The sequence below is a fragment of the Chiloscyllium plagiosum genome, unplaced genomic scaffold (assembly GCF_037043375.1).
Source record: "Chiloscyllium plagiosum isolate Xiang-an unplaced genomic scaffold, Cpla_swu_hap1 HiC_scaffold_23, whole genome shotgun sequence".
In the NCBI taxonomy this organism is placed as follows: domain Eukaryota; kingdom Metazoa; phylum Chordata; class Chondrichthyes; order Orectolobiformes; family Hemiscylliidae; genus Chiloscyllium; species Chiloscyllium plagiosum.
In genome coordinates, this window is record NW_028270161.1 from 54,551,638 (window position 1) to 54,573,448 (window position 21,811).

At 46.8% G+C, this 21,811-nt stretch overlaps 1 protein-coding gene across 9 annotated transcripts in view; it reads right to left on the bottom strand.

Moving 5' to 3' along the window:
• Positions 1–479: 479 nt before the first annotated feature.
• The window catches only part of sox5 (SRY-box transcription factor 5), a 375,057-nt gene continuing 353,725 nt past the window's right edge, over positions 480–21,811 (bottom strand). For all 9 annotated transcript variants that reach the window (XM_043713397.2, XM_087999687.1, XM_043713395.2 and 6 more), the window contains 2 exons: positions 10,243–10,459; positions 480–3,237 (listed from right to left, as the gene is read on the bottom strand). In XM_043713397.2, the coding sequence (XP_043569332.1) occupies positions 2,931–3,237; positions 10,243–10,459 (524 nt within the window). In that variant the 3' untranslated portion in view covers positions 480–2,930. The remainder of the gene's footprint in view (positions 3,238–10,242; positions 10,460–21,811) is intronic.

A 21,811-nucleotide genomic window follows, 5' to 3' on the forward strand; every position in this document is an offset into this window, starting at 1 on the left:
AGAGGTGCTCCCCCAATGTCCTGGCCAATCCCTCGATGAACATCATTGTGATAAGCGGTCTGGCTAATTTATATGATTCATCTTGTTTTGAGGGATCTTGCTGTGTACCAACTGACCTATACCTTTCACTTCAAATTCATCAGCTAGGAGACACTTGGAGGTTATGGAAAGCACTATATAAACTTTTAGATTTATTTTTTAAATCCTTGGTGATTTCACTTGAGAAACGAGGCAGAGGAACGGGAATGTGTTTCATTTCAACGCTTTTGGTTTTGGGCTTTTTATTTCAGGTAAAGAAACTTTGCAAATGCTGGACAGACCCAAAGATATGGCAAGATCAGTTTTCCTTCATAAATTGCCAACATGTGCGGCCATGAAAGTACAGTGCAGTTCCCTTTAAGATACCACACACCCCTCGCAAAATATTTAAAGGTACTGTGCACTGAAATAAATAGGCCATGCAGAACAAAGAAAACTTAGAGAGCTTATGGACCACAAAGTTCTTTTTATTAGTGTCTGGAACTGCTAAAGGCTATAGGGGGTAAGACAGAAACAGATGCTGTTAACACATGTCTGTTTTTTCAGAGTACAAGTACTCTGCTTTTATTGTGGCATGAATGATAACATAAACAAAAAAACATGAAAATATACAACTTATATTACACTATGTGTTATGAACAAAATATAAATCTATAATTCTATGTTATATTTACATATCTTTCTTTAAATTTCAAGTGAGATGGTAGATTCAGTTTACTTTGTTTTAAGCTCCACTCAATTTGATTGTCTTCCTGAACACAATCTGTGTCTAATAATTTTTAGAGCCAGTGATGGCCAATAAATACATTTCTTTTTAAAAAACAGTACAGCATCAGTAGAACTGAGTAGTCTGAGATTGGGAATTACAGAATGCAAAATGAGAGATCTGAACAGGAACGAAAAAGAAAATACAGGAAAAGGATAAAATCAAAAATAGCGAAAAACAAACGAAAACTCCGACACAGTTTCCATTGTTGGCATATAGATCACAAACGGCTCACAGCCACAAAATCATGGTGAAACCTTACTGGAGCTAAAACAAAGTACTCTTGTAGTCTAGAGTCATATAAATAAACAGAGCGCCAAAAAAGAAATGGTGGAAAAGGCCCAGCCAATGTGAGACTAAAGCCTCACACAAGTGTCAGAAGTTTGTTCACACAGTTGAGAGAAAAAAAAACAAAAACTGGTTTCACATTTTACATAAAGTGATATAAAACACCTGTATTTCTTTTCTTAAAATTGGCAATTTTTTTTTTCTTTTCCATTACAGAGTGCTTTAGCGAATCAGCTCTAAGTGACCATGACAATTAAATACGAAATGAGATTATGTGAACAGTCTCATTTCTGTCCCAAGAAACAGTCCAATTATTTTCACGCCTGTCGATTAAACATCATAACATGACATCACTAGGACTTAAAGAACAAAAAAAAGAAAAAAACTTTATATCTAAATTACCAGCCTTAAATATCTACAGCTACAGAATGCTGCATTGCCAATCAATTAGATAGAACTGAAGAAATAAATTATACATAACTTACTAACTGGGGGATAGCTGATCATCATTGTACACTATTAAGAGGCAGTTAAAATTGAAAAATACAGTCAAAAAATACAAATTAAACACTGACATGCAGTATATGATCAGCTAGTCCACCTTTAACAACAAAGCATTTTATTTCCATTTATCCAAAATTGTATTATTTAGGGTGAGGGGGAAGAAAGTTTCTAACGCCCAAAATCCATTGGAGGTATGGTGTCTGTTTCCACAAACTGCGCCATCGCCAGAATGGCACGTTCCTGGCTAACGGCAAACTCTATGACCAGAAACAAGCCTCGCTTCTGAGTTTGGATGCCTGCTCGGTTTCCCCAACGCCCCCTTTTCTTTTTCTAAGTGCTTCGAACATAGCAAAGAGACTTGATGGAAGCATCTGCCTCAGCGGAACGACGGCAGGGGACGGGAGGAAGGGAGGGAAGAGAAATGGCGGCTTCGCTGCGGAAGGTGTCGGAGTGGACGCTGAGGACCTGGAATTTCATTCTCCCACGCTGCTTTGCTATCACTGTCTCCGACACCTTATAAAGTACCATAACACCCACGCACACCCACTCACACTTGCAGACGCACACGCGCGCACAATTTACGTAATAAAAAGTTTCACACGTCTTCAGTTATTCCCCCTTTCACCTGAGAACTGCACCTACTATCTCCTACAGCTGCTGGTATGGAAAGGTGTCTGGGATTGTCTAAGACCCAACAATATCCCTAGCTTAAGACTGTAGGAAAGCGCATGAACTAATTCCAACAATTACACATTTTGGCACTTGCTAAGAGTTGCATTTTAAAATGATGTGCAACAAACAACAAAAAAAATCGAAAGTACTCTATGAGGGTGCAACAGTGTGCTGATATATTCAAGAAAATAGACTCCTTTGAAACAAAGGTAACTCGAGAGCGAACAGAAAAACTTGTTTCTTTTTACCTTGATCCATCCAAAAATGTGAACAAAAAAAAACACCTTTTATTGTGGCACAAAAATAACAACAAAACACATTCACAAGCCACTTGTTGGCACTTTGTACCTGAGTGAGAATTTATAGAATCTTATAAGAATGACAGTCTAGACAAACCTCAGGAGGGTAAGACGTCAGTGCCCGGGGTTAGCAGCTGATTTTACTGGCATTGTTTTACCCATAGCTTATCATTTTTTTTCCCACGCCCGTACCATAGGCCCAGGTCTAATAGCCAGTAATGTTCTGACTATATCCTGTTTATTAAGACTAAATAGTTTTAAGTAACAGTCAGTGTATTGGATAGTCAAAATGTGTTTGGCCCCTGGTAGGATGCACCAGACCGATGGATTCAGACTCGTCGGTGAAAGCTCCTGACCTCCTATCAGTCAGCTTGCACCGCCACCTGGTTTTCGTCGTCACTGCCGTAGTCTGCGTCTGGGTCATCCTCCTCCTCGTCCTCGTACTCATCGTACATCCCTCCGTTCATGTCGTTGATCCTCAGCTCGTCCTTTGCTTGGCTCTCCCCGGATTTGAGGCTGTAAGTGCTCTGGATCACTGGCATACTGGGCTCCGGGCTGCTCGACATGCTCGAGTGCTCCGACGGGATCCGCGGGGATGGCATCCCAGCCATAGCGATGGCCCCAGGATACACCACTCCAGCTGTCGTGATGGGGATCTGACCCTGCTGCCTGTTGATACAGAGACAGCTACACGTTAATAGTGGCACGGATCTTTGCTGGAGAACTTAGCTACAGCTGCATTTGTCTCCTGACTAACAGACCTCACTTTCTGTTCCCATCCCTTATTACATTATTAGGCTGACAGTTTCCGTTGTGCATCTCCCTATCCACATACCTAATAGAAAAGATGCTGTTAAACCTGAAAAGGTCCAGACAAGATTTACAAGGAGGTTGCCAGGGTTGGAGAGTTTGAGCTATACAGAGGGGCTTAATAACCTGGGGCTATTTTCCCTGGAGCATCAGAGGCTCAGGGCTGACCTTATAGAGGTTTATATAATCATGAGGGGCATGGATAGGGTGAATAGTCCCCAGGGTAGGGGAGTCCAAAACTAGAGGGCACAAGTTTAATGTGAGCGGGAAAAGATTTAAAAGGGACCTAAAGGGTAACCTTTTCATGCAGAGGGTGGTGTGTGCATGTAATGAGCTGCCAGAGGAAGTGGTAGAGGCTGATACAATGATGATATTTAAAAGGCATCTTGATGGATACGTGAATAGGAAGGGTTTAGAGGGATATGGGTCAATTGCTGACAAATGGCACTAGATTAAGATATCTAGTCGTCATGGACAAGTTGGACTGATGGTTTTATTCCTGATGAACGGCTTTTGCCCGAAACGTCGATTTCGAAGCTCCTTGGATGCTGCCTGAACTGCTGTGCTCTTCCAGCACCACCAATCCAGAATCTGGTTTCCAGCATCTGCAGTCATTGTTTTTACCTCGGTTCTATTTCAATGCTGTACATCTCTTTGATTCTATGACTTAGTGGAAACTTCCAATACAAGTTTGTCACACTGTAATTGCAACCTCCCATCAGTGATGGCGCTATAAAATCTCTGAACCCATAAAACCATATTGGTAAGCTATTCAGCCTACAGTGCCTATGCTAGCTCTTTGAAAGAGCTATTCGTTTAGTCCCACTCTTTCCCCAAAGCCTTGCAAATTCCTCCTTCTCATGTACATACTCAATTTCATTTAGAAATATACGCATCAGTCTGTTTCCGCCGCCCTTTAAATGAGTAGACTCAAAAGCATAACAACGCACAATGATTCAAAGTCAAGGCAGAAACATTGGAGCACCTCAATATGGTGGTGATAAAATCTGTTGGAATCCACTTGGGACTTTGCTGCTGTCACCAATTAAATAGCAAACTGGCCCAAATCAACCTTTCTCCCATCACAGAGATTCTGACAAAAGTCAAGGATTTAGAAAGCAAACTAATATTTCCCCTCCATCAGTGTTCATGTCCCAGCAGTGGGCAAATATGTTGAAGTACACAACTCCATTATACAAATTATATAAGGTCAGTGTTTCACTGATGTATAACATTGTCAAATAAACAGCCGGAAAGGCAGATGGGCCCGAGTTAATTGTGGTATATTGGCAGCACTGCCGTTCTATCAGCCAGAAGTGTCCTTGTGATGAGTCACTGCAAGAACTGTCACAGCCCTTGCCTTTCATGGTGCAAAGCTACTTCTGACAGGAACAGGTTCTTCATGACCTCGAGAGACAAGGTCAGCAAGTGCATGGAAACATAATCAGCTCCCCACATTCCCTCCAACTCTTGCACCATTGCCACTTGGCTGTGGGTTACCATTCCTGCATGGTGCTGGCTCAAAATCCCGAAACTCCTGAATTAATGACACAGTGGGAATACCTTCACTTCCACGGAGTCCAGAAGATGGCCTACTGTTATTTATGTGAGTGCTCAGAGATGAGAAACGAATGAAGGCCTTTCTCTACATAATAATTAGCTAAAGAGAACATGAACAAGAGTAGGCCAGGCAGCTTTTAGAGTCGAAAGGGTTCATGTAGAAATATAAATAATTATATATTATTTATGGGAATAATATTAATGGGAAGTCATGGGAGATCATGGGAGGGTTATGGGCCAGTAGCGGGCAGGTATTTACTGACATATTTGTATCATGATAGTCACAGGTGAGATGCCGGAAGACTAGAGGTTGGCAAACATGGCGCCACTGTTTAAGAAGGGCGGTAAAGACAAGCCAGGGAGCTATAGACCAGTGAGCCTGACCTTGGTGGTGGGCACGTTGTTGGAGGGAATCCTGAGGGACAGGATGTACATGCATTTGAAAAGGCAAGGATTGATTAGAGATAGTCAACATGGCTTTGGGCGTGGGAAATCATGTCTCACAAACTTGATTGAGTTTTTTGAAGAAGTAACAAAGAGGATTGATGAGGGCAGAGTGGTAGATGTGATCTATATGGACTTCAGTAAGGCGTTTGACAAGGTTCCCCATGGGAGACTCATTAGCAAGGTTAGATCTCCTGGAATACAGGGAGAACTAGCCATTTGGATACAGAACTGGCTCAAAGGTAGAAGACAGAGTGTGGTGTTGGAGGGTTGCTTTTCAGACTGGAGGCCTGTGACCAGTGGAGTGCCACAAGGATCGGTGCTGGGCCCTCTACCTTTTGTCATTTACACAAATGATTTGGGTGCGAGCATAACAGGTACAGTTAATAAGTTTGCAGATGACACCAAAATTGGAGGTGTAGTAGACAGCGAAGAGGTTTAACTCAGATTACAACAGGATCTGAACCAGATGGGCCAATGGGCTGAGAAGTGGCAGATGGAGTTTATTTCAGATAAATGTGAGGTGCTGCATTTTGGGAAAGCAAATCTTAGCAGGACTTATACACTTAATGGTAAATTCCTAGGGAGTGTTGCTGAACAAAGAGACCTTGGACTGCAGGTCCACAGCTCCTTGAAAATGGGAGTTGCAGGTAGATAGGACAGTGAAGAAGGCGTTTGGTATGCTTTCCTTTATTGGTCAGAGTATTGAGTACAGGAGTTGGGAGGTCATGTTGCGGCTGTACAGGACATTGGTTAGGCCACTGTTGGAATATTGCGTGCAATTCTGGTCTCCTTCCTATCGGAAAGATGTTGTGAAACTTGAAAGGGTTCAGAAAAGATTTACAAGGAAGTTGCCAGGGTTGGAGGATTTGAGCTATAGGGAGAGGCTGAACAGGTTGGGGCTGTTTTCCCTGGAGCGTCGGAGGCTGAGGGGTGACCTTATAGAGGTTTACAAAATTATGAGTGGCATGGATAGGGTAAATAGACAAAGTCTTTTCCCTGGGATCGGGGAGTCCAGAACTAGAGGGCATAGGCTTAGGCTGAGAGGGCAAAGATATAAGAGAGAACAAGGAGCAACATTTTCACGCAGAGGGTAGTACGTGTATGGAAGTTTGAAAAGTGCTGCATGCCCTTGGGGTGAAGGCAGAGGGCGATGGTTGCGGAGGATGGCCCTGATAGCAGGAGCCGGTACATTGTTACGGTTACCGTTGTACCTCTCTGCCACCGAGCTCATGACCTGAAACGTCCACCCCACATCTCTGAACTTGCACCTCGCCACCACGCCTCGGGGTTCCGACTCCCATTACAGGAAGGATGTCGGGGCAGTAAATTTCTCAGTTACATGAATGGGTTCACTCCTATCGATGGTTTCAGGCTTCTGGAGCAAGTCTTGGAATGTATCTCCCGCGGTTACGGGGGGGACTGCTGTACTTCCATTTTCTGGATTAGTGGTGCTGGAAGAGCAAAGCAGTTCAGGCAGCATCCGAGGAGCAGCAAAATCGACGTTTCGGGGAAAACGCCCTTCATCAGGAATAAAGGCAGAGAGCCTGAAGCGTGGAGAGATAAGCTAGAGGAGGGTGGGGGTGGGGAGAAAGTAGTATAGAGCACAATAGGTGAGTGGGGGAGGGGATGAAGGTGATAGGTCAGGGAGGAGGGTGGAGTGGATAGGTGGAAAAGAAGATAGGCAGGTAGGACAAGTCATGTGGACAGTGCTGAGCTGGAAGTTTGGAACTAGGGTAATGTAGGGGAAGGGGAAATGAGGAAACTAGTTAAAGTCCACATTGATGCCCTGGGGTTGAAGTGTTCCGAGGCGGAAGATGAGGCGTTCTTCCTTCAGGCGTCTGGTGGTGAGGGAGCGGCGGTGAAGGAGGCCCAGGACCTCCACGTCCACGGCAGAGTGGGAGGGGGAGTTGAAATGTTGGGCCACAGGGTGGTGTGGTTGATTGGTGCGGGTGTCCCGGAGATGTTCCCTAAACCGCTCTGCTAGGAGGCGCCCAGTCTCCCCAATGTAGAGGAGACCGCATCGGGAGCAACGGATACAATAAATGATATTGGTGCATGTGCAGGTAAAACTTTGATGGATGTGGAAGGCTCCTTTTGGGCCTTGAATAGAGGTGAGGGAGGAGGTGTGGGCGCAGGTTTTGCAATTCCTGCGGTGGCAGGGGAAGGTGCCAGGATGGGACGGTGGGTTGTAGGGTGGCGTGGACCTGACCAGGTAGTCACGGAGGGAACGGTCTTTGCGGAAGGCGGAAACGGTGGGGAGTGAAATATATCCTGGTGGTGGGGTCTTTTTGGAGGTGGTGGAAATGTCGGCGGATGATTTGGTTTATGTGAAGATTGGTAGGGTGGAAGGTGAGCACCAGGGGCGTTCTGTCCTTGTTATGGTTGGAGGGGTGGGGTCTGAGGGCGGAGGTGCGGGATATGGACGAGATGTGTTGGAGGGCATCTTTAACCACGTGGGAAGGGAAATTGCGGTCTCTAAAGAAGGAGGCCATCTGCTGTGTTCTGTGTTGGAACTGGTCCTCCTGGGAGCAGATTTGGCGGAGGCGGAGGAATTGGGAATACGAGATGGCATTTTTGCAAGAGGTAGGGTGGGAAGAGGTGTAATCCAGGTAGCTGTGGGAGTCGGTGGGTTTGTAAAAAATGTCAGTGTCAAGTCGGTCATCATTAATGGAGATGGAGAGGTCCAGGAAGGGGAGGGAGGTGTCAGAGATAGTCCAGGTAAATTTAAGGTCAGGGTGGAATGTGCTGGTGAAGTTGATGAATTGCTCAACCTCCTCATGGGAACACGAGGTGGCGCCAATGCAGTCATCAATGTAGCGGAGGAAGAGGTGGGGAGTGGTGCCGGTGTAATTACGGAAGATCAACTGCTCTACGTAGCCAACAAAGAGACAGGCATAGCTGGGGCCCATACGTGTGCCCATGGCTACCCCTTTGGTCTGGAGGAAGTAGGAGTATTCAAAGGAGAAATTGTTAAGGGTGAGGACCAGTTCGGCTAAACGAAAGAGAGTGTCGGTGGAGGGGTACTGTTGGGGACGTCGGGAGAGGAAAAAAACGGAGGGTTTGGAAGCCCTGGTCATATCGGATGGAGGTGTAGAGGGATTGGATATCCATGGTGAAGATGAGGCGTTGGGAGCCGGGGAAACGGAAAAGGAGGTGGAGGGCGTGGGTGGTGTCTCGAACGTATGTGGGGAGTTCCTGGACTAGGGGAGGTAGGACAGTGTCGAGGTAGGTAGAGATGAGTTCAGTGGGGCAGGAGCATGCTGAGACAATGGGTCGGCCAGGGTGGTCAGGCTTGTGGATCTTGGGAAGGAGGTAGAACCAGGCAGTGCGGGGTTCCCGGACTATGAGGTTGGAAGCTGTGGGTGGGAGATCTCCTGAGGTGATGAGGTTCTGTATGGTCTGGGAGATGATAGTTTGGTGATGGGGGGTGGGGTAGGAAGAGGTGTCCTCGAGTTGGCGTTTGGCTTCAGCGGTGTAGAGGTCAGTGCGCCAGACTACCACTGCGCCCCCTTCATCCGCTGGCTTGGTGGTGAGGTCAGGATTGGAGCAGAGGGATTGGAGGGCTGCGTGTTGAGGGTGAGAGGTTGGAGTGGGGGAGGGGGGTAGACAGGTTGAGGCGGTTAATGTCCCGGCCGCAGTTGGAAATGAAGAGGTCGAGGGCAGGTAATAGGCCAGCACGGGGTGTCCAGGTGGATGCAGTGTGTTGGAGATGGGCGAAGGGGTCCTCGGAAGGTGGGCGGGAGTCCTGATTGTGAAAGTAAGCTCGGAGGCGGAGGCGGCGGAAGAAGTGTTCGACATCACGGCGTGTATTAAATTCATTGATGCGTGGACGGAGGGGGACGAAGGTGAGTCCTTTGCTGAGGACTGATCATTCGTCCTCAGTGAGGGGAAGGTCTAGAGGGATGGTGAAAATTCGGCAGGGCTGGGAGCTGGGATCTGGTGTGGGTGGGGAGCTGGGAATGGGGTCGGAGCCTGTAACTGGAGTGGGTGTGGTAGTGGGGGAATGGGGGTGGAGTCATGAGCAGGGGTGGTTCTCCCCTCAGGGTTCTGGGGGGGGGCGGGGATGGTGGCAGTGGGATCTGTGGGGGGCGTGTCAGCAGAATGCAGGTGAGTGGCGTTGGTGGGGGCAGAAGTGGTGGCAGACACGGCAGTAGGGGTGGCGGAAGTCACTGAGCATATGATATCAGCGATGATGTGAGGGGCGGAAGTGATGTCATGTGTGATGCATGAGGAATTGTGAGGGGCGGAAGTGGCTGTGGGAGAGGCCATGATGGGGGCGGTATTTCCAAATAAACCTGTTGGACTATAACCTGGTGTTGTATGATTTTTAACTTTGTCCACCCCAGTCCAACACCGGTTCCTCCACGTCATTTCCTTCCGAAACATACTTGTGCTCTGTTTGGTGACTCGTTCCCTATCCCTCAGCCTTTGGCTGTATGGGGATGCAAGTTAACAGCATAAACAAGAGGGGAATGCTGGTGGGATGTCACATTTATTCTAAGAGCTGGTTTAAATGGTACATTGTACCATCACTTCCACATACGGGACCTGAACAAACCGCCCAGAAGTGGGATTCCAAAGGTGAGGCGAGGTGGCAGGAGGGGTTCAGCACTCCGAGTGGTGAGGGAGCGGGAACTGACCTTTTTGGGCTTGTGAGCACACAGGCAGCCATTTTGGAGCCCTGAGCGAATCTTAAACGCTGTAGAGCCGCTCTAACATTTCTGACTGAGGAGTTGGGGGCCAATGTTGCTTTGAATCTTCATCATTCCTGCACAGACATTTGGGAAGCAGTAGTCGAGGCCTACTGCAAAAAAAAAGCAAAATGGCAAGTAGGAATTCGGTTTCGACCTTACTTACCCCACGGTGAAAAACTGCCGCATTTCTTGGCGTCTGTTGCGCATCAATGCTTTGTATTCACCGATCCTCAGCTTCTTGCCATCCACCACGCAGGTACGTTTCGGCCGGGGCTTGTATTTGTAATCCGGATACCTCTCGAGGTGCTGCTTGCTGAGCCTGGCTTGCTCCTCATAGTACGGCTGCTTCTCTAGGTTGGTCATGGCCTTCCAGCGAGAGCCTGTGGTAGCACAAAGAAATCAGAAAGGCTGAGTCACAGACAACGAGTCGCGGCATTGTGCGGTTGGGAAGTTGAATACAAGGAAAAACTTGCACTCTAGAGGCTACCAGACTCAACGTTTCCTGAACTGACTTCTGAAACGTATCCCAGTTCCAATCAGTTTCTGACAACCTTCAGGATACTGAGTGAACAGGCTTCCATTGTTCAGAAGCTGTAATAATGTCACTGTTCTGATCCAAATATTACGCTCTTACAATAGTCACCTCTGAGTCAGAAGGACTTGAGCCTGTAACATTAGCAGAAGGCAGGCTGTATAGCCCCACAGACTTCCTTTTGGATGAGAGATTAAACCAATGTGGTTTCCAACATGCTGTCAGGGATTTCCTCACTCTACTGTACTCAGAACCTTTATGGTCCTGGTGCTATGTGAGAGTAAGCCTGTTCCCATGCTTAACCACCTGACAGTGGGAGTGATAAAGCTACACTCCACCTGGACTCTCTCATTTAATTCCAGAAATGGTTCTCTCGGGTCCCTGTAACCCAAATTCATTCCCCCCGGGCGGGAAGGAGACCCCACTCCTGGACGTGGGTGTTTCCCAAGCTTCTGTTAAACAGTGAGGAGAAAGTGAGGTCTGCAGATGCTGGAGATCAGAGCTGAAAATGTGTTCCTGAAGAAGGGCTTATGTCCGAAACGTCGATTCTCCTGTTCCCTGGATGCTGCCTGACCTGCTGCGCTTTTCCAGCAACACATTTTCAGTTCTGTTAAACAGTCCCCAGTTCCAACAGCCTTCAAAGTTAGCGGGCATATTTTTAAGGTGAGAGGAGAAAGATTTCAAAAAGACACGATGGGCAAGTTTTTTTGCACGGAAGGTGGTTTCTGTGTGGAATGAACTTTCACAGGAAGTGCTGGATGCACAACTTTTGGGTAAGTACATAAATAAGGAGTGTTTGGAGGGATATGGGCCAAATGTATGCAGGTGGGACTAGTTTAGTTTGGGATTATAGTCAGCATGGAAACGTTGGACCAAAGGATCTGTTTTCCTGCTGTATGACTCTACACTTTTGCATCCCAAGTCAAAACCGTGACTTGTGTTACCACACAGCTTGCATTTAAGGGCACGTGATGCTCATGAAATCTTTACGTTGGAATATTAGGAGGAGGCCCAAGGCTTTGACTGGCCCACACCTATTCCCTCAACATCATATTGTAATGCACAGAATGTCACCCACTGAGTCAATGCATTCCCTACTTTCTCCAAGATTTTACCAGACAGGAAACTGGTAAGGGGCAGGCTCCAGTGCAAATTCTTGAAATGGGTGTCCTTGATACTTGTCAAGTGGAAACCTCATCATCATCATCATCACTGATTTACTGACTCTTCTGAAGAGTCATGACTGATTTCTGAACCTGCAATTTGGGTAGTGGCCCATGTCTAGCGCTTTGTTTCATGAATATGAAAACATAAGTCTTTCTTGTACCGTGCTGATTGAGCCCAATCATGTGAAGGAGCTGAATTAGTGTCACTGCAGAACGGGACTGGTGCAATTGTCCAGTCTGCAGCTGCTCACTTGTTCCCGTCGTAACTATGCACATTAATTAGATCAGGTTGCTACCAACAATTGCAAAGTTATTTATTGGTCACAATTACACTCACTATTGACCATACACCACATCATCAAATGCTGCCATCATGCAAATTAGCAGCGACTAAATGGAATGAACAACACGACTTTCGTTAATGAATGTGATTGGGCTGACAGGAAATAAGGCAAAACGGCCCATTCAATCCCAGCAAGAACGATTTGCAATTCAGCAGCTGCTCTGTGGGTGAAAGCTGGAAGAAGGTCTTCAAGGGGAGAGGGGGGGTCAGGTTTTGATCCTGGCTTGGGATCCATGAGAATCATTTTTGTGGAGTGACAATAAGCATTTTGCAAAATGATGCTTTATTCACCAAAAACCTGGGAGTACATTCCAAACTGGAAAATGCAATATAATGTAACCTTGCGCCATTCAGCATGGTGCACACTTTGGTGCCTCAATCCCATTGCATTCCATGTGACATTTACTAAATGCATTCAGTGATAAGCATCTAACCAAGGGGTGCTCTGTTTAACAACTCTTTGGTACAGTATGGCTGATAGGCCTTAGACAGTGGCCTTTCTGCACCTCCGTAGCAGCAGCCCAAAGATTTAAAGTGCCCTTCAGCATGTCACCCTCTTCCTTGGAATGTGTTAGTCTGCAACTACTCTTTGCGCTGGAAGACTAACAAGTTTGGAGCTGACCAAAGCGCAGCTCTCACCAAGTTAGGGCCCTGGCAGCGCATGATCACAAATGGCACTTATGATTGGGAATTCAAAACAGGCCAGAAATGAGATGAGTGCAGACCCCACACAGCGTCATGGTGTGGTGATTGTCATGAGGTCAGTCAGCTGGACCTCAGAGAATATGAGTTCCCTTATTGGGGCTGTTAATCTGGTCCAAGCAGGGAGCACTGGCTGACAGAGTGTTAGACATCCTGCTCACTCTGAGAGCTGACTCTGAGGGAGCTGGATCAGTGTCAAGGACTCTCCACGTGTGGCTGGGTGACAGGATACTGGCCTCTGTGGAGTTACTTCACATGGGGCTAGAAGAGACTATAGAGGTTGGGCGTGGCCAGGTCATGGAGCAATTTGAAAACAAGGTTGAACATTTGAAAGTGAGAATGAGAAAACCGAGAGTCAAGGTGATGGGAAAACAACATTTACAAGCCTGCAGAGTTTTGGATGGCCTCAAGATTACGCAGGGTAGAACCTGGAAGACAAGCCAGGAGTGCATTGAAAAGCCAAGTCTTGAAGAACTGGAGACTGGCTGGGAGTTTGAGCTGAGACAGGGTGAAGTCAAATGACAGAGTCAGATATAGGCAATCGTAGCGTCCATTTTAGCATGCGGTCAGACACACATTTCGGCACCAAATGTGACACCACAGCTGTGAACAGTCAGACTTAATCGCAGGCTCTTCTCCAGGAATGGAGTCAGCAGCTACTGAGTGGAGTTTCGAACGAGGGCTGAAAGCAATGATGTCCATCTTGGGTAGTAGTTGCTTGTCAGAAATGACTGCTCACTGAGTACAGGATACTGGATAAGCAGCACCATAATTCCACAACAGTAGAGGAGTGGAGAGTGAGAGCTGAGTGCTGTGAGGTTACATGTGCTTTCAGATGATGTCTCCGGGGTGGGGGAGTAGATAGATGAGAAATAGGATGGTGCCAAGGATGGATCTTTGGGGGAACACCAGTGGTAACAGCGTGGGAGAAAAAGAGAGAGACCATTGCAAATGATTCCATGATTTTCACTTACTTTATGTACAGTTCAAAATAGCCAAGGGCAAAAAGTGGAAAGCAGTATGACATGCATGCATGGGGTGGAGAAGGACACTGTGTGGTTCCACGTCACCTGGATTGTACTCTAGATGTTTTTGCAATCGACTGCAATTTTTGAAAGCGGCTTTCGGAAAAGTTGTTTCAAAGAAGTCAGAAGGGATGACAAAGAGGAAACGTGTCCAACCCAACACTTTGACTGGCAGAACCCAATAGGAAAGGAGCCTGGAAGAAACCATCTGCATTTTGCAAGCCCATGGCAGGGTGACTCGCAAAGGACGTCGGGACTTTTCAGTGTCGTGCTGGTGTAAAAAGGAAGGCAGGAGCCACAAAACTAAGGAACTGGCCACCTCAATCTGCGTTCAAAGGTGCCTGCCAGCAACATTTTGAAACCAACCTGGCATTGGTTGCATTTCTAGTGCCGCGAGAGGCGGTCCTTCTTAATAAACGATAAAGTTGCCACAATCCGACAGATATAGGGCTACTCACTCATACAGAGAGAGGGAGAGGAGGGATTAAAAAAGGAAGTATTGTTACAATAATATAAGCTGTTGGTGAGACCACACCTGGAGTACTGTGTCCAGTTTTGGTCTCCTTACTTGAGGATGGATGTGTTGATACTGGAGGCTCACCAGATTGATTCGAGGGACGAAGGGGCTGTTGTACAAGTTGAGTAGCTTTGGTTTGTACTCTCTATAATTCAGAAAAATGGGGGCGGGGTGGGTGCGATTGGATTGAGGAATATAAAATGCTAAAGGGGGTTGATAAAGTGGAGGTGGAGCAGATGTTCCTCCTTGTGGGACAGTCTCAAACAAGAGGTCATGGATATAGAGTGAGAGGAGGTGGGTTCAAAACTGAGATGAGGGGAAAGTACTTCTCTCAGAGCGTAGTGAATCTGTGGAACTCGCTGTCCCAGAGTGCAGTGGCGGAAGAATCAATCAACAGATTCAAGACAGAAATAGATGTGTTTCTGATGAAAAGTGGCTTTAAAGGGCTGTGGGGAGAATGCAGGAGAGTGGAGTTGAGACGGGGATAAGATCATGCGAAATGTCAGACCGAGCTCAAAGGGCTGAACTGCCTACTCCCATTCCGAATTCCAATGTACCTGTGATGGAGAGAGAGGAGTAAGAGAGGTGGGGGGAGGGGAAGAGAGAGCAAGAGAGAGAGAGAGAGAAAGGGAGAGGGGACAGAGAGAGAGGAGAGGGGAGAGAGACAGTGGGGAGAGGGAGAGAAGGAGGGAGGGGGGAAAGTAGAGAGAGAGAGGAAGAGGAAGGAAAAGAGGGGGGAGAGAGAGAGAGAGAGAGAGCCGGTGGAGTGGAAAGAGAGAGCGGGGGAGGGGTAGAGAGAAAAGGGGGAAGAGAGAGAGCAGAGAGAGAGAGACAGACAGACAGAGAGGAGAGATGGCTGAGGCTGGTTTAACTCGATGGTCACCATGCCTCAGGTGAATGGAGAGATTGAGGAGAGTCCTTCTACATCCACCTTTGCCATACACAAACTGTTCGCAGTGAGTTCCAACTGCACCCTGCTCCCTGGTTATCTTTTAGTCACACCAGGTGAACGAGGGTTGTATGAACCCACAAGGGTGCAGGATTTTGTCCTCAGGCTGTGTCCGGAGTATACAGGTTACCGGAATGCTGGTGAATGCTGTACTGGTTCAGCTCTCAGCAGCTGCTGGGTGCCATCCTTACAGCACACTGTGTAACTTGGCTGTGGGCACCGTCAGCAGAGCAGCCTGCCATATTAAACTGTTGATTGCACTCGTGCGCCAGCTGCTCCCACCTCCTTGGTGCAGCTCCGGGCTGCCACCAGTCAGAGACTTCCTCCCACTTCGCTCCTGGCTGCCCCCACGGAATTCTCCAGGAAGCTTCAAGTGGCTGACCTTCTGGAGATCTGAGCCCATACCCCTCCTTTCCCTCACAATGCTCTTCCTGAGGCTCAAACTGTTGTCCTTTTCACCCAGAAAGCCAACGTTAACTGTTGCCTTTCCCCCTGCTAAAACTAGTCCTGTAAGTCAGTGTTTGCTTTCCATGATTGAAGACTTGTGCAACTACAAACTGCTCTTTTTCAAAAACAGTGTCATAAAACCCCTTCAGTCCACTTTATCATTGAATCCCTACAGTGTGGAAGCAGACCATTCGGCCCATTGAATCCACACTGACCTGCTGAAGGGCACCCCACCCAATCCCTGTAACCTGTATTTCCCTTGGCTAACCCATCTAGCCTACACATCCCTGGACACTATGGGGCAATTTAGCATGGTCAATCCACCCTAACCTACACATCCCTGGACACTATGGGGCAATTTAGCATGGCCAATCCACCCTAACCTACACATCCCTGGGCACTATGGGGTAATTTAGCATGGCCAATCCACCCTAACCTACACATCCCTGGGCACTATGGGGTAATTTAGCATGGCCAATCCACCCTAACCTACACATCCCTGGACACTATGGGGCAATTTAGCATGGCCAATCCACCCTAACCAACACATCCCTGGACACTATGGGGCAATTTAGCATGGCCAATCCACCCTAACCTACACATCCCAGGACACTATGGGGCAATTTAGCATGGCCAATCCACCCTAACCTGCACATCCCTGGAAACTATGGGGCAATTTAGCATGGCCAATCCACCCTAACCCGCACATCCCTGGACACTATGGGGCAGTTTAGCATGGCCAATCCACCCTAACCTACACATCCTTGGATGCTATGGGGCAATTTAGCACGGCCAATCCACCCTAACCTACACATCCCTGGGCACTATGGGGCAGTTTAGCATGGCCAATCCACCCTAACCTACACATCCCTGGGCACTATGGGGCAGTTTAGCATGGCCAATCCACCCTAACCTACACATCCCTGGACACTATGGGGCAATTTAGCATGGCCAATCCACCCTAACCTGCACATCCCTGGACACAATGGGGCAATTTAGCATGGCCAATCCACCTTACATTTTTGGGCTATGGAGGAAAACCACACAGACACAAGGAGAATATGCAGACTCCATGCAGACAATTGTCCAAGGCTGGAATCGAACCCAAGTCCCTGGCACTCTGAGGTTGCAGTGTTAACCACTGAGCCACCATGCCACCCTTCAGAATCACTAGAGCGTGGAAACAAGCCACTCAGCCCACTGAGACCACACCGAACCTCCGCAGAGCACACTACCTAGATCCAGACTCCTATCCTAACCCTGTAAACACACATTTTCCAATAAATAAATCAAATTATATATATAAATATATATATATATATATATATATATAAGGTTACTTTTTGCCCCTGCCTATTTCCCACAGAGTAAATAAATGCCTCAACCTTTGCTTCTTCACTAGGATGGGGTTCACTGCAGTAATCCCAGAGTGTTCCATGTGCCTCACAGCCTGTGCTGCTGAAGTGTTCCAGTCATGTTCTATAGAAAACCTGTCAGCAAACTAGCACACAAGCAGCAACCTGAAAATAACCAAGCATTAAGGCTCGTATGTAAATGTTATTGGTTGAGAGATAAATTGGAGAGATAATTGAGCAACTACACCCTACTCTTTCAAAGAAATGCTGTGGAATGTCTTAAGTCCACTTTAGAATCCCTACAGTGTGAAAGCAGGCCATTCAGCCCATCAAATCCATACCAACTCTCCAAAGTACATCCCACCCAGACCCACCCTCCGATCCTATCCCTGGTTTTCCCGCTGTTAATGTACCTAACCTGCATATCCCTGGACACTGTGGGCAATTTTGTATGGCTAATCCACCTAATCTGCCCATTTTTGGATTGTGGGAGGAAACCGGAGCATCCAGAGGAAATTACGCAGAAATAGTGAAAATGTACAAACTCCACACAGTCACCTGAGGGTGGAATCCAACCTGGGTCCCTGGTGCTGCAAGGCTGCAGTGCTAACCATTGAGCCACTGCGAGCAGACAGAGTCTCAAGCTAGCATTCTCAACATAAAGAGGGTCCCTCTCGCAGTGCAGCACTCCCTCAGCAATACTCAAGATTGGAATGGGACATGAACGTGCTGACTCAGCTACCAACCGAGGCCTGAGGGGAGGCAGTATTGGCACTGAATATTCCCAAATCCCAGAGACATGGCACAGCAGAACTGGGATTGAAATTTCCCACTCAGCTCCATGAGGAAGCATTACACTTAACTGCAAAGTCTCTGGATGGGAAATCCTCCAACAATCCCAGCTGCCAAGATCGTCCCTCTGCCCAGCTCTGCATATAAATGGAACGGATGCCACCCCACAAGACTTTGAATGGTGATTCAGCTCCCACACACAGTCAGCTCAGTGAGCCTCCAAACCTTGACCAGAACATGACACTTGCATTAATCTATTTATTGCTGAGAATTATTAGTCACCTTTCCATCTGCCAATATCCTCCTGTCTGTCCTACAATCATGAATGCTATTTTGGGAATCATCCGACGAGAGAACTTTGACACCATTGTGCCATACTCCTTTAACACATGGACTGCACAAGGGCCCACTTGACTGCTGACTGTCAAGTGCCCAACATGGCCATAACGATGGAGTGGAAGGCCCACAATAAGTGTTCCTCGCACACTCCAATCTGAAGGATAATAGGCTTGAGACAGATCCGGGGATTTGTGTGACGCCTGGAACTGAATTCGAGTCCCACGTTGAGATCACTGCCTCACAGGGCCTTGCTTAATGAGGCCTACCTCTGTACGAACACAGCTGTCCTCCAACAACCATCCGAACTGCCAGAGGGATAACAGTGACCCCTTTTGTTCGACTCTGCTTGGTTCCTGCTGCACACTCACAATGAAAAGGGAAACCAACAAACGGGCCAACCATCGACTTTTATTTTGAGAGTAAATAGCTCATCAATCCAAAATATAAAGATTAACATTCACGCAATCACATTCAAAGGCCGTTCCCCTTTTTGTTCTGAGTGAATTTAACCTCTTCAATTTGTTTGTAATTGTTCCCTCACGATTACCACATGATGACCTTCATGAATCTCCCAAGAATAAGGGCCTATTCTGCTTTCAGAACATCTATAAAATGTTGTTGCTTCTGGTGCTTCTTAATTGATTTTTGTTCATCTTTCTTGACTTATTTTCCACTTTGGGGTTAAAAGTTAAATCTGGTTTTAACGTGGTAATTGGTTAGCAGCAGTAACAAACTGAATTTATATAGCACCGTAGACATAGTAAAAGATGCCAGACAGGCTTCCTGAGAGTGCAACTGATCGAATTCTGACCCTCAGCCGTGACAATACAACTGACCAAAGGTCTGGTCAAAAAATAGGTTTTAAGGTCTGTCCACAGAGTGATGGTAGACTTAGAGAGCTTAGGACCCAGAGAGCTGAAGGCATGCATTGAAGTGAGGGCAGAAGCCTGGATTGGGGCATACAGAATGTCTGGATGGATACAGGGCTGGAAGGAAGTTACAAAGACAGTGAGAGGAGGAGCCATGGAGACAGTGATACAAACCCAGAACAACAAAAGGGAATGTAGAAAGAATAAAGTGATAAAAAGCACAAATTGGCATGATGATTTGCTGTGTTAGTAAAGGCCATTGTATAGATCCCTCAAAGCACTTATCGCTCCATGAGAAAATTTTATCTATCAATATCGAATTTCAACAGTGTGGTCCCCTGGAATCTTGGTAATCTTTTGCAAGCTGAAAGAAGCAGTCAAACATCAAAAGTATTCCTTTGGTCAAGAAGCAACACAGAGTACCGTCTTAAGGCGAGATTTTGTTTGTATATTAACGACTCCTTAGAAGCTGTGCAAAATGTCAGCTGAAACCTCGAGAGTCTGTGCAAAATGTCAGCCTAACAAATGCCCTGTTTCTGCACAATAAGCCAGTTTGCCACTCATTGTTCTATCCCTTTATTGCTGACGATGGTTGCATTCTGTCACACTGTAATGTTGCTTTGGTAATACGCATCGCAGCCTCCTCAGGCTCATGCCAATTCAGGACTATCTGATCTCAATTGCTAACCTTCTGAAAACAGAGACCACTTGACTCTTGCTGATCCTCAATCATGGTGGCCTGCAGAGTATTTGAAGCTCTCCCAAGCTCAAGCTACGTACTTGGACGTCAGCGCAGAACCTGACCGCAGCAAGAATTAGTGGTGCAGTGGTAGTGTCCCTTCCTCTGAGCCAGGAGCCCACCTGCTCTTGATTTGAAAACATAAAACAAATGGAGAATTTGCCTGGTCTGAATTAGTATTTAGATGTGCACTTGTGATGCCAAGTCGGACATGGCTCTGGGTCAACTGCTGGAAAATGGGATTAGGAGAGTTAAGTGAGTATTTTTGACTGCCTGGAGATAATGTACTACAGGACCTACTTCTGTACTGTAGACCTTTATGAGTCCACCAGGTCTTGGCTTCCTAAGTACAGCGAGGCTGGCAGTGTTTTCTAATTGGTGGAAACCATGGACAGTAAACGTCGCACTATTCTTACTGAGACTGGCCTGAGTGGACATTGCCCAGTGGCCAAGGTCAGGGGTCAATTTGACTGTAAACACTGCATATCACAAGAATGTTCAAGGATTGCTGGGTAAAGTTTCTTGAGATACTGGAGATGCAACGCTAAGGCCTAAGCTACAGGCGCTTTAAGGAGCATGTTTGTTCTGTACCAACGATGCCATTGGTATCAGCATTGTCAATTAGTAATGGGTAGGATAGTGGCATATTGGCTGCTGTTGAGATGGTGGATACTATGACCCCAAGGGGTGATGGCCCCAGGATTGCAGAAGCTAGGTCGTTTTGCTTAGGCCATGACCTCCTGACCCTGCAAAAGCTAATCTGAAGGTTGGCTCTTCCTGATTCCAGTGGCATGGAAGCAGTTTGCATGTCTGGCACAGGTTGCGGTCTGTCCCAATCTGAAATAACCACTGAGGACTGAGGATATATCAAATGAGGTTTGCCTGAAACAGGTGGTCCCCTTTCAAAATGGCAGAAATTAGTTCAAATTGATCACAACGGCTCTCACTACCCAGAAGGCAGTTTGAATTTTAACCTGTGCCATGGGTCCACTGGATATAACTGGGAAGCCTGCGAGCTCACTCACAAGATCTATGTGGAAAATGTCAAAACAATGCAAAGCAATATTTCTACTAAACAGCTATCACGCAGGTTGAAAGAAAGGCTTCTTGTTTTTCACACAACACCAGCTCTGTGTCTAAATATATCTCCAAATATGAGAAACCAGTCTCCATGAGATCAAACAACACTTTGCTATTTGCTCAGAAGGAATAATACATCATCAGAAACCCGTTACATTATTCAGTAATAATTCAGCACTGATTTCTCACTAATGTGATAATTCACTGTTTCTGTTTTATTTCTCTCTCTCCCTAGCTCACTTACTTTTAACAGAATATCAAAGGAAGTGAAAACAAACTGTGCTATCATTTTATTCTGACTATAAATTTGAGGATGAAGGCTTCCTGCTGGAGATTAAAAATTCATTTTTGGTCATCACAAATACTCAATAAATAAAGATGATTTTTGGGTGTCAGATTGTTAAATATCCCTCGTGACTAGCAGGCGCTGGTGAGGTCCAGTTAGAGTTAACAGGGGTCCAGTAAATCTCCGGTTTAGAATCAGACATCTGCAGAAGTGGACGTTTTATGGCTGTTCCCACTGTCTCTCTTGAAGTCTGTTGTTCGTTGCTGCAACAGTATATCGCTGTCACTCGGGTAATCGTACAAGCACCTTCCCTGACCCTCGCAGAGCACTAGGTTTCTGAGCCAGGAACTCCAAATTCGATCCCCCTCCAGGATTTGACAGCCAAGGAAGCTGCGGCTGCAGTGCTACGTTCAAGGAGATTTCAGAAAAGGGCTTTCAGGGCTCTGAAAAGATTAACAAAGATGTTGCCAGGGTTGGAGGATTTGAGCTATAGGGAGAGACTGAATAGGCTAAAGGGCAGCAGAGTGGCTCAGTGGTTAGCATTGCTGCCTCACACTGCCAGGGACCCAGGTTTGATTCCACCGTTGGGCG